Source organism: Panthera uncia, chromosome B1 (assembly GCF_023721935.1).
Source record: "Panthera uncia isolate 11264 chromosome B1, Puncia_PCG_1.0, whole genome shotgun sequence".
NCBI classification, from domain to species: Eukaryota; Metazoa; Chordata; class Mammalia; order Carnivora; family Felidae; genus Panthera; species Panthera uncia.
Window position 1 is genome coordinate 68,382,391 of NC_064811.1, and position 12,877 is coordinate 68,395,267.

The 12,877-nt window shown below is 41.1% G+C and overlaps 2 protein-coding genes across 10 annotated transcripts in view; one reads left to right on the forward strand and one right to left on the reverse strand.

Annotated features, from left to right (window-relative positions):
- WDFY3 (WD repeat and FYVE domain containing 3) overlaps positions 1–8,718 on the reverse strand; it is a 290,160-nt gene extending 281,442 nt beyond the window's left edge. For 8 of the 9 annotated variants that reach the window (XM_049630817.1, XM_049630814.1, XM_049630815.1 and 5 more), the window contains exon 1: positions 8,631–8,712. The gene's annotated coding sequence lies outside the window, so the exon portion shown is untranslated. Of the gene's footprint in view, positions 1–8,630 lie in introns of all 9 variants that reach the window. The other variant, XM_049630812.1, reaches the window with a different exon arrangement.
- Positions 8,239–10,640, forward strand: LOC125922382 (translation initiation factor IF-2-like). The gene is made up of 2 exons (XM_049630037.1): positions 8,239–8,992; positions 10,028–10,640. The coding sequence occupies exons 1-2, from the start codon at positions 8,239–8,241 to the stop codon at positions 10,234–10,236; spliced, it is 963 nt and encodes a 320-aa protein (XP_049485994.1). The 3' UTR covers positions 10,237–10,640.
- The last annotated feature ends 2,237 nt before the right edge of the window (positions 10,641–12,877 follow it).

The window sequence follows — 12,877 nt, forward strand, 5'->3', positions numbered from 1 at the left end:
GAGGAGGAGGAGGAGGAGGAGGAGGAGGAAGAGGAGGAGGAGGAGGAAGAGGAGGAGGAGGAGGAGGAAGAGGAGGAGGAGGAGGAGGAAGAGGAGGAGGAGGAGGAGGAAGAGGAGGAGGAGGAGGAGGAAGAGGAGGAGGAGGAAGAGGAAGAGGAGGAGGAGGAGGAGAAAAGCCTCGAGTCCTAAGGGTGCCTGGGTGGCTTAGTCAGCTGAGCTTCCAACTCTTGCTATCGGCTCAGGTCATGATCTCACAGTTGGTGGGTCATGAGATTGAACCCCACACTGGGCTCCATGCTAAGAGTAGAGCCTGCTTGGGATTTTCTCTCCCCATCTCTCTGCCCCTTTCCTGCGTGCATACACACGCTCTCTCTCAAAATAAATAAACTTTAAAATAAATAAATAAATATTGAATCCCACATACGATAATTAATCATCTCCTAAATTATGCAATTTATAAAGTAAAATTTATGTGTGTGTATGTTTTACTTAGAGCAAGAAATAAACCTACAAGGTTCTATGCAGATATAAACAAATTAGTTGTCCCCTCTGAAGAAAAAAAATAATACACACTAATTCTGGCATGAGTTTTTATATCAAATAATGGCTAAGTAGAACACCATATGCCAACTATACTTCAATAAAAAATATATTGGCTATGTATCAAATTCTTAATTTTCTTAGGCTAATATTAAATTAACTGGCCTCGTTAAGTCCACACTGGCTGAAGAAGAATAAAACAGGCTACGGACAAACATACAGGAAGAGGAAGCTGGAACTGCTATTTAAAAATGCAGCAGGGGCTCCAGGGTGGCTCAGTCAGTTAAGTGTTCGACTTCAGCTCCAGTCATAATCTCATGGTTCATGAGTTTGAGCCCCACGCTGGGCTCTCTGCTGACAGCAGAGAGCTCAGAGCCTGGAGCCTGCTTTGGATTCTGTGTCTCCCTCTCTCTCTACCCTTTGCCTGCTCACACTCTGTCTCTCTCTAAAATAAATAAACATTAAAAAATTTTTAATTAAAAAAAATTTAAAATGCAGCAAATTCATCAAGTATTGACAACATACCTTTTACCTGTGTCAAAAGTACCCTGTAGCATGATCCCTCTCACAACATAGGTACCAAGGGCTTAAGAACTGAGGAAAGCAAAAAGAATCAGTGTCAAAACTCAGTTATCACTATTATTTTATCTAAGGGCTCTGCAGTAGAAAGGACTGTCAACAGATGAAGAATCAGAGGCCAGATGGGACAGGTCACAGGCCCAAAGTAACACAACTCTCTAATGGCAGAGGTAGAGCAAGAATTCAAATCCCTTAATTTCTGGGCCTCTGAAGTGCCATTACAAATAGGCACTTATCTTTCATAAGTAGTAATAATGAATACTTTAAAGGGATTAGGCCATACACAAAAGAACAAATAACTGTAATTAGTTTATTAGGAAAAAAAAGTCTCATCCAATAGTCTTCTAGACTCCAAAATACAAGTATAGTACTTTAAACCCACTATAGCTTCACAACAATTAGTTGACTTAGTTATTAATCTAAGCTTATAACTTCACCAAAATGGATGGTAGGTACCAGTACCACCTAAGTCTGTTTTCCTTGCTAAGCAGATTCAGTTTTCCTAAGGCTTAACAGTGTCTGCTGCTGGGTCAGCATAACGAAAAGAAAGGGTTGTCAAAGTGCACCCACAAGTCTCAAGCATGCTCAGGTACTGTAGCACCTGACCACCATAATGCTCTTTTGCAGAATAGCACAAACAATGATATATTGAACTTAAAATAACTAAATGCATTAATATTATCCCAAGTCATACGTTAATATACTGCATACAAATAGAAGGACGATTTTTTTTTAATTTGTGAGAGAACTTAAACCTAAGTCACTAGTAATTTTCCTTGACCTAAGAAAACCAACGTACAAATTTAATAGTAAGACCACTCTATTAGAGAAATAAAATGAAGGCCCTACTCACGCATAACCATTAAAACAGCAACAACAAAAAAAACTCAAACCCAAAACAAAACAAAAACTCAGCACTTAGTGAAATTATAATTTTGTTGGTCACAATACAAATAGTACCCACAATAAGCAGACTAAGATATACAAAGTATTTCATGTACTAAAACACTAAAGGACCTATCACCACCAGGCCTGCCACAATGGATTACAACACTATGGAAGATCAATAATCCAATATTTATGTTATACATAAGACAGCCTACTGCACACAATGATTTTTAGTAAAACATAAATGGAAAAATTATTCCTATCCCTAACATATGGTACTTTAAATGCTCTGCCTCTTCTTACAGCTTTTGCGGGTAGGACACTTGGGATCTCCCACCATCCTTTTCCTGCAGGCTCAAAGACATGCAGGTAGTGGGGAAGGAGACAGTCAGACAGAATGTGGAAGCCCGAGATGTAAGGACTGAGGGATTCAAGAGTTACTGGTAAGAGTTCCAGGCTTAAGATGATACCTAGATGTCCTGGGGCTGAAGACTCCCTGCTAGAGCCGGCCATTTCCCCAAAGGCCTGCACCAGGATAGTAAGGTTAATCGCCAACTCTAATCGTTTGTTCAACCAAATGAAACTCACTAAGAAATACTGTCTATTTTATTTCTAGTACTAGACTTTTCACACCCTGCTCCTGCTTGAGTTGTTTATAGAAGTGATATTCTAGAGCTATCAGTGGTTTATTAAAGAGTCAAAGGCCCAGTAATAAAATAGCCCCCAAAAATTCCTGCCAAAGAAAGGAAAACAGAAGTGCAAATTAACCAAAAACTGTGCAATGACCACCGTCTATTTAGCCTGGAGAGAAATTATCTACATTTCTCTGTTACATACACATTCGCTGCTAATGAATGAACGAAAAAATTTCTGAAGTATTTGTCGTTTCTTGAGCTTGTGATTAGAGAAAGGGCAAATAAGCCAGTAGAGAAAGAGGTTAAGAGATTTGGGGGAAGCTTGCCCATGGGTTTAAGGGAAGCAGAAGAAAGAACAGGCAAAGGCTGGTACACGGGTGTGCACTTAATCATTCACCCAGTATTTACTGAGCACTTATTATGCACAGCTCATTGCTCCAGCACTAAATGCACAGTGGTCAGCAAAACATAGAATCCACATTCACATCAGGGTAGCAGTCACTACACAGTACTGTTAAGTACCTCTTACCCAGTTTTCAGTAATAAATCCCATTTTCAGCAATTCTAAAATTCAACAGACATTAATTCAATGAAATAGGAATTCAGAGGTTTAAAAAAAAAATTTAGGGCCTCAGCCTAGGGAGAGCAGACAAACAAAGCAGCCATTAAGTAGGGGTATGACAAAGAGTGCTAAGGGAACACAGAGGAGGGATAATCTAGCACTATTCCCAGTAGAAGGAAAGGCTTAAGGTAAGAGAGGTGGCATACTTCAGAAACCTCAAGTAGGAGATAGGAATGCATCTCTGTCCATGGAGAGGACGCACTCTAGGGTCAAACTCACTGAGCTCAGAAGTCAAAGTCCTCACGCTGCCCTGCTTGGTCTGCCGGAGCCTCCACTAGCCTGACCCCAGCTCTCACCTCCCTCCGCCAACCCCTTGCTGTTGTCTAGACATCTCAAGCACCCTCCCCTCAGCACCTGCTCTTCTCGCAGATCTAAAACTCTCATTCCCTTGAATATTTTGAGTCTCTGCTCAGATGTCATAATAGAGCCTTCTCATACAGCCCTCTATAAATGGCAGCACACCCACACCTCAGCAACCTACTGCTCCCTAACTCCTTACCCAGCCTTATGTTGTTCCATTGCACTCATTACCAACTGACAATAGTATACACTTGTCATCTGTCCCCCTCTAGAATTTAAGTCCCTTGATAAAACTCCATCACCTAGAACTCTGCAGAGCACTCAAATCTTTTTCTTTTCTTTTTTTTTTTTTTTTTAATGAACAAATGAATGGCTGTCAGAGAGGAGACTGGAGAAGCTAGAGCCTGGTCACAAACACAGAGCTTTGTACAGAATAGGACCCCATGCTTTAATGGCTCTTTGATGGCTTAGAATCTATTAAAAGATTTTAAAGAGGAGAAAAAAAAAGCGTATTGAAAAGACCATAACCGTGTATTTTTCCAAATTAAAAAGGAAAATTTGTTTTGGAAACAGGGTGAGAGGAAGTGATGAGCAGAGGTGTGACTACAGCTAAGGAGAGTATGTATAGAAGGGCACTGTAGCACTTCAGCTGAGAAACAGAGGCCTGAATCAAGGCCTCTAAGGAGGAAGCAGAAGAGGAGAAATACTTAGAAGACAAAAGCAATTGGACCTAGTATATGCCTGGGGGTGGAAACTGAGGAAGACAAAGGAGTAGAAGATGAAGGCCTGGATTCCACTCAGGACAGGGTAGATGAGAATGGCATTTCCTCACATTGAGAAGACAGGCGGCAGGCAGCACAGGAAGGGAAAGGTTCCCTTTTTGGGGGAAAGGTTATGAGTTGAGGTTTGGACAGGTTGAGGTTGACATGCCTATGGAACATCTCAGTAGGTATGTCTAAACCAGCTGTTGGATATATGAATCTAGAGCTAAGGAGTATAGTTTGGACGGGTAAAATAAGGAAGAGTTAAGGATGTATACTAAAGTATCACAAATGTACCATTTTTAAATCATGTTTAAATTTATTGCTCCATCTGGAAAAACTAAAAACCATTATAGATCCCAGAATAAAATCAGCACTCTGAATGCCATTAATAGTTATTACACATGAGTATGTAACAAATAAAACTTGACCAACTTGATAGTAGCAATAAAAATCAAATATACTGAGGAGCACCTGGGTGGCTCAGTCGGTTAAGCGTCCAACTTCAGCTCAGGTCATGATCACACAGCTTGTGGGTTTGAGCCCTGCATCCGGCTCTGTGCTGACAGCTCAGAGCCTAGAACCTGCTTCGGATTCTGTGTCTCCCTCTCTCTCTTTCTCTCTCAAAAATAAACATTAAAAAAAAATTTTTTTTAAATCAAATACACTGAATCAAAAATATACACTATAATCTTCCATGAAATTTAGCTTTCCAAGTATTGAAAGTAATGCTATATTCATTTATGTATTAACACTTCTTACAAGTTCCTGGATGAGTTCAAAGATTACATGATTGAACTATTTTTTAAGCCCAAGCAAATTTGAAGAAATGCTTTATAATTTGAGGGTTTTTTTTAAAGTTTATTTATTTCTTTTGAAAGAGAATGAGGGAGAAAGAGTGGGATGGGCAGAGATAGAGGGAGAGAGAGAATCCTAAGCTGGCTCCACTCAGTGCAGAGCAAAATGTGGGATTCAGTCCTGTAACAGCGAGATCATGACCTGAGCTGATACCAAGTTGGACGCTTAACCAACTATGCCACCCAGGTGCCCCAATTTTTTGAGTTTTTTTAAATTCCAAAGTTTTATGAAAAGAAACAAATCTTTACCTAGGTTTTTCTTAGCCACATTTAAAAAATGTTAACAGCTAAGTTTTAGAATTCCTTACTGATTCCTTTCAAAAAAGCAATTCATGAAAGGCGATTTCACAAGAAATCAAGAAACATCCTTTAAGTGCTATAGCCTTTATAGTGAGACCATGACTGATGACCAAGCCAAAAATAAAATTATTCAGCAATGCCAATCATAAACTTCCTATGTTGGTTCAAATACTACTGAAAATGAGAAGAAGTCAAAAATGTTGGGGCACCTGGGTGGCTCAGTTAAGTGTCCAACTCTTGCTTTCGGCTCAGGTCATGATCTCATGGTTCATGAGACTGAGCACCACATGGGGCTCTGTGTTGACAGCACAGACCCTGCATGAGATTCTCTCTCCCTCTCTCTCTGTCTTTCCCACTCTTGTGCACTCCCTCTCTCTCAAAATAAACTTAAAAAAAAGTCAAAAATGTTAAAGGAGACTACACACATAATAATTGCTGAGATTTTAATAACTGATAATAGTAAGTACTGACAAGGATGCAGAGCACCTGAAATTCTCACAGTGCTGGTAGGAATACAAAATAGTATAGTCATTTTGGAAAAAAGTTTGGCTGTTCAATATAAATTACTACTTTTGATAAATATACCCTTCTCCTAGGACCCAGTAATCCCAACTGAAAATATCTGTCCTTCACATTGTTTATTGTAGCTTTATTTCTAACTGACCCAAACTAGGCACGACTCAAGATACCTTAATATAGGCCATGGTAAGAGTATTTACACTACAAAAAGTAGCAAATACTACAAATTCGGGATTTTTTTTTGGAGAGCAGGTTGTTAACACATTTATCAGCATACCACTGAAAAAACTACTGACACATGCAACAACTTAATGAATATCAAAATCATTATGTTAAGTAAAAGACTCAAAAGATTGCATATTGTAGGATTTCATTTATGTGATATTCTAGAACAGGGAAAACTATAGGTCTGTGAATTAGATTAATAGTTGCCAGGGGCTGGGGGCAGAGGGAGAGAACCTTTTGGTTGGATGGAAATGTTTCTTGATTGTGGCGATTATCCAATTTTATACATTTGTCAAAACTACTGCATGTATATTATACTTCATTAAACCTGATGACAAAAAAAATTAAAGTAGGAGTCATTTATCTCTTAATTCTTTGATGGGTGATAAATGCATCATACACACAAAGGGAAACTGGAACTCAGCGGAAATATCAGGAAGGCAGATTTTAACTTACATAAACAGAAAAAGACTTAGAATGTTGAAGAAAGATGTGAACCTGTTATCATATAGGTATGAAAATCAGATGCCAGATGATCCTTCCAAGGATGCTACAGAAAGGCCCTACTTTGGGTGTGATTTCAGATTAGCATCACTAAGGGCTCATCCTCCTTGGGAGTCAGTGGTTCTCAAGTTCCATGATATAGTACGTTAGATAATCTCAGATCCACTTTTCCAAACTTTTTTTTTTTTTTAACGTTTATTTATTTTTAAGGAAGAGAGAGCAGGGGAGGGGAAGGGAGAGGAGACACAGAACTCGAAGCAGGCTCCAGGCTCTGCACTGTCTGCACAGAGCCCTATGTGGGGCTCAAACTCAGGAACTTCCAGATCATGCCCTAAGCAAAAGGGGAATGCTCAACCGACTTGAGCCACCCAGTCACCCCTTAGATCCACTTTTCAATCACTTGTCACTTACTCTTTGTTTACTAGATTTTGCAAGACCAGAACATGTTTTCTAATTCGTATCTTCTTTGTGCAGAAATTTTTAATTAGAAATCTAACATTTTTCACATGAATCAATTTCAACACAGAAAAGCAAACTAGTATAAATCTGTATTTCTAGTAGGTTGAGAATAGTTCAAAGTATAACATGTACTACTGTGCTCATATGTCCTAGGAAGAGTTCTCAAATCAGTCTAATGCATATGTATTTCTAAATATAAAAAAAGAAAAACATACCAAGCCATTTCCTGTGCTTAGAGTCCCATGATAAAGTTTTTTTAAAGCAAGATTTATTTTTTGCTAGACCTATGTCCTAATACACACCTAGTTTTTTTTTTTTTTAACCAACATATTTTTGGTTCTGTTTTACATTATGTTTGTTATAATTAGCCGGATGGTGGAAACTAATTGTTCTAAACCTGCTCTCAAATGATTCCAACCTGGAAATATACTGCTATCTCAAAGCAAAAGGTTTTGTTCTTCTTTTTTAATGTTTGGTTTTCAGACTACAATAACCATTTGGAACTACCAACTCATGCCCATTACTGAACAAAAAACTGTTTTTCCTATGCATTAGCACCATTCTCCCACAGGAAACAACCATTTTTAAGGCACTGGAAGTAGAGATAAGGATTCACACATATAGTAAACATCCTTTCAATCAGGTTTTATCCGATTATTTCAGCGAAAAGAGGACCTAATAGTGTAGATCTCGGAATTCAATGATAAAAATCAATGAAACGCTGCACCTGAGGATCAAACACTGGCCAGGTGGGCCAAAAGGCTTTTGGTAGGAAAGGTCACAACAGCTCTTTGAACCCCACCGTAACTGTGAATGTTTGCGATACCACCACATCCCATGCACAAGAGAATAAAAGGGCAAACACCCCAAGAGCATCTAGGTTCCTCGCATAAACGAAGGGTTTCCAGCACAGGGCGTTGGGGGAGAGCAGGGCTTGGGAATAAGCAGGAGAGGCCCGGGAGACAGCGCCCGAGGGATGGAGGCCTCGCTCGGCTGCGCACGGGCGCTGGGGGAGGGCTCCGGGAGCGGAGACCCCACAGGGTCTGGAAATGGGGCTTTGGCGGGACCCCTATGCCTGGACCGCTAGGTTACACCTTCACTGCTCACTAGGGGCAACGTCCAGCCCTGTCCTCCCCCGCCCCCCGAAATACCCCAACATCCCTCCCCACCTCCAGCCGCGCGTGACCCCAACCCCGACCCCACCGCGACGGCGCCCTCTCCAGGCCGCGGTGGAGGACACAAGGCAGGCAGCCAAGACTGATGGCAGCGGCGGCTGGGGGCAGCGCGGTCCCGGGGGAGGGCGGCAGCTGGGCCTCGGCCTGTCCGCAGGGGCAGCGGGCACAGGGCCGCGAGTGGGCAGCGCCTCCGCCCCGCACAAACAAAGCGGCCCGGGCGGGCCGGGCGCAGGGTGGGGTGGGGGGCGCTGGCAGTGGGCACTCACCGGAGGGCTGGCGGGCGGGCGCGGGCGGGCCTGGCCCGGGAGCTGGGACCGCGGCGGGCCCGAGTGCGCGCCGGCGACGGGGAGGGGGCAGCGGGCACAGTGTCCGCGGCGGGGCCAGGGGCCGCGGGCCGGCCTGGATTCTGCGACCGCGAGGTGCGGGAACCGGTCCGCCGGCGCGGGCAGCGGCGCTAGGCGGCCGGGGCAGCGACGCCGCCGCCTTCCCCTTCTCCTGCCCCGGTCCCTGCTCCCCCGCGTCCTCCTCCTCGCTGGGTCCCCGCCGCCGCCGCCGCCTCAGCCTCGGCGCTTCTCGGGCTTCTCCTCTCCATCAAGGCCGGGCCGACCCGCAGGGACCATCCCGGAAAGTGAGGGGTTGTTGCCGTTTCCCGCAGCTGTTGGTGGCCATCTTTAATCCTCCTCCTCCTCCTCCTGCTTTCTCCACCTCCCGCTGGCTGCCTGACTGACTGACTCTGGATCCTCCTCTTTCTCCTCCTGCTCCTCCTACTGAGCCGGCCGCAGAAATTGCAGACACTCTTCCTCTCTCCCCTCCTGCCTTTCCTTCCTCTTTCCTTACTTCCTTCCCTTCCTTCGTCTTCCCGCTTTCCCCCTCCCTCTTACTGGCTGCTTTCGCCCCCTTTTGCAGGCAGCGGGCGCTGGGTTCCCTCCGCTTGAGTTTGGCCCCCGTTTTCACTCCTGCCCCTCTTCCCCCTTCCCTTCCAGACGCACACACCCCAGCTTCCTTCCCCTCGCCCAGCACTCAGCTGCTCCCGTTTCCCTCTCCCAACTCGCTGACGCTTTCCCGTGGTTCCCACCCGCCTCAGTTCCAATTTCTCAAAAGACTCAGCTGTGTAAGGACACCTGGGTTCTGCTCTCCCTACCCTACACCCATTTGCTGGATGCTGTCAGACGGCGATGGAAAAAAGGAAGACTGCGTTAATTTTACTCTAGCTGGAGTACAAAAGGACTGCCCACGCTAGCTATTTTACTACGCAGCTTTGAAACTCCTGGATGGTGTCGTGTTTGGCTCCAGTCCATTACTGGACCGAGGAGTTGAAGAGCCCAGTCTCAAATGTTGCCTTCCCTCACTGATCTTGAGCAGGTTACCTTAAAATTTTAGGGGTTCCCCCCTTCAATTATTTATACCTTTGCAATCCTAACAAACAGTGTTTACACGAAATTAACACGCTTTGATAAATCCAGAACTACTGAGTGATCATCAGTTTGCCTCTCTCTCTCATGTTTCTAACATGATCAACCCAGTAGACACTTTGGGGCAAGCCTCAGTTCTGGCAGTGGAGGCAAACTGAGTCAGCAATTAATTATGAGTGGAGACTTTGAAACAGGCTTAGAGTGGGGAAGTGGTAATACCATTGTTCTAATGACAGATTTTATTTTCCTAGCACTGCAATCTACAGGAGCTTGTGAATTTCCTCTACTGAAAATGAAGCAAAGGGGACGTGCTGATGGCTTCTTTTTATTACTTTGCCTTTCGCAAGTTGAACCCATTTGCAAGGATCCACACAAGTTGGCCCAAGGTTTCTGCTTCTTAAGGATACTAGCTATTAAAAAAAAAAAAAAAAAAAAAAGGCACTTTACCCTTTCAGAATAAGAGGATTAGATGTGTTCAAAGGCCAAATAGGGAGAAATGTTTCCAAATGTAGTTTTAGTAAACTAAAACTCAAAGTGAGTAATTTTTTAAAGTTTAAATCTAAATACTGTTATTATGAAAATATGTTTTAAAGTTCTCTGAAGACAGCATGTTCAACTAAAAATGTTAGTATGCTTTGAGGATCATGGAGATGGGATTCTATTTCTTTGACCATCACACAGTAACGTGTACCCAGTTAGGTTCCAGATTTCAGCTGCCATCTTTCAAACCAGTCATTCTACTAGAAATGAACAACCTGCATCAGCATCTAAAACTTTCAAACCCACGTATGTCTTTGAGACGACTTTGCATAATACATTTTGGAATAAATTATTGAAAACAAAGCACCTTTAAAAAAAAGCACCTATATGATGTGTCTGTGTGTGTGTGTGTGTGTGTGTGTGTGTGTGTTCTTTTCGGCCTTTTGATGTTTATTCTTTAGATTTTTTGTTTCTCCAGTCTATTACTAAGCAAAATTACCACAAAATTCTTAACTCTTAAGTATTTCCTTATAAAACTGTATATTTGCAGAAAAAAAGGTTCAATAACATGAATACATAGTAAGAAAATCAATTGATTTCTAAACACTGAGACCAGCATGCATTTTAAAAGATTTTCAGTTACATATGAGGTTTCAGGAATCTTATTGTGATTTTATTTACACTAAGGAAAGCAAAGTTCTACATTTTTTATTAATATCTTAAATATAAATATTTTCCTGTTGAAATATGTTGCAATGAAGTTTACGTATAGATCAGTATGCAAATACAGCTGTTTCTTGTTAATGTCTTACAAACTGAAAATCTCAAAGGTTTTTCAATGATACAAAAACGTAGCAAGCTTTTTTCTCTTTTCCTGAAGTCATATAAACACAAGCACTGTAATAATGGATAGTATCTAGAGAAATCAGACCCTTCACAGTTACTTTTTTTGCAGCTCTGTTTCAGACCTATCATTATTACAGCCCTTGCCTTCTTTAGTCTTTGTTACTGTATAAGAGTAGTTTCTCTGTCATCTTAGGGTTTGGATATGAAAAAAAAGGTCAGATCAGGTTCTTCCGTAACATGATTATTGTTTCATATGTATTCACCCTCAGATAAACTCAAGGTCCTCCGTAAAACAAAGAATTGTGTTAAAGTGGGATAAACCCTTTGTGCAGAGGCCAGATGGAAAGGGATCCAGGCATGTGCAGCAAACTCCTCTGGGAATAGAGGAACAAACACGAAGGGCTATTTCTAAGCAGAGCCTGGTCCCCAACTTACAGTTCATGAATAAGGTGATTGTGGAGAATAACAAGAGGATATCTGTGACAATAAACAAACAAAACCCATGTTTGTTTTTAACATGATTGAGAATTCTATGAACATGAATAAGCAAAGCATAAGTTTAAATGAAGGTAGAAATAAAAGGTTCATGAAAAATATCAAAAAGTAACAGGAAGAAAATAAAATATAAGGTAATTTTGGAAGATTGTTAGGATAAATAATATGTATTGACAATTTGCTATTTAAGCAATTGTTTTCTTTACATTTGCTTTTAAAACTAAAAAAAATTAAACCTGGGCAGGTATATAATCTCAGAGATGAGCATAAATAAATTATAGAATTTTAAGATACGTATTACCAGAACACATAAGTGCTTAACTTACACTGGAACACAAAAACTAAATGGAATAGAAGCTTCAATACACATATTTTTAAATTACATAACCACTATATTTAAAATATACACCCATTTTTCCAAACTGTTAGGTAGAGCAAAAATATCATATTTTTTTTTTCTTGTTTGAAAGAACCAGATGGAAAATAAATGGGGATTTCTGGGGTCTCTGGGGATCACAGAAATTGAATGACTATAAAAAAACCATATTCCAGACAAGGGTATAGTCTTGGGGTAAATGTTCAATTTTATTCTCATAATCGCTGTTCTTTTAGAAAAGACAATATTTCTGTTCCAATGTCTTCCTCTTTAAACGGATTGTCTAAAATATCAAGTGAATAATGACAAGCCATATTTATCTGCACTGATTGAAATTTAGTATCATTCTTCACTCCTCAATTTAGAGAACTCCTTATAATTAACTGATGAGCTGTCCTCGAGACATTGCCATTTAGAGTCATTACTGCATTCTAATTGGGGAGAAATGCTTTTAGAAAGTTCCAATTAGAGACTTTTTCTGTTCTTATAAATACATTCGAAGGAGGTACTGAAACATTTGTTTTGTGGGCTTTTTTTGTTTTGTTTTTTGTTTTTGTTTTTGTTTTGGTGGGGAGGAGGTCATAGATTGGTGCTTTGTTCTTGTGTTTTTGCTTAAGTAAATAGCAGAAGATAAAACTTTAAATTTTGAAAAGTAACGACCACTTGAAGAACCCGAATAGTAATAATTTTTGCTTTTGCTTATCATAATGATCATGATTATAATAGAAAAAGTGTTTTCTGAACACTTCATAATTAGTGAATTGTATTTCTACTTAAAGGTCGAAGCCTTCCTTGATATTCAACCCCTTTATATATACTTATGGAGAGTTCAGACTTTTAAACCAGTATGTTGGCAATGCTTTTACAAGTTAATTATTGTGCTAGGCAACTAGGTTTATCTCAC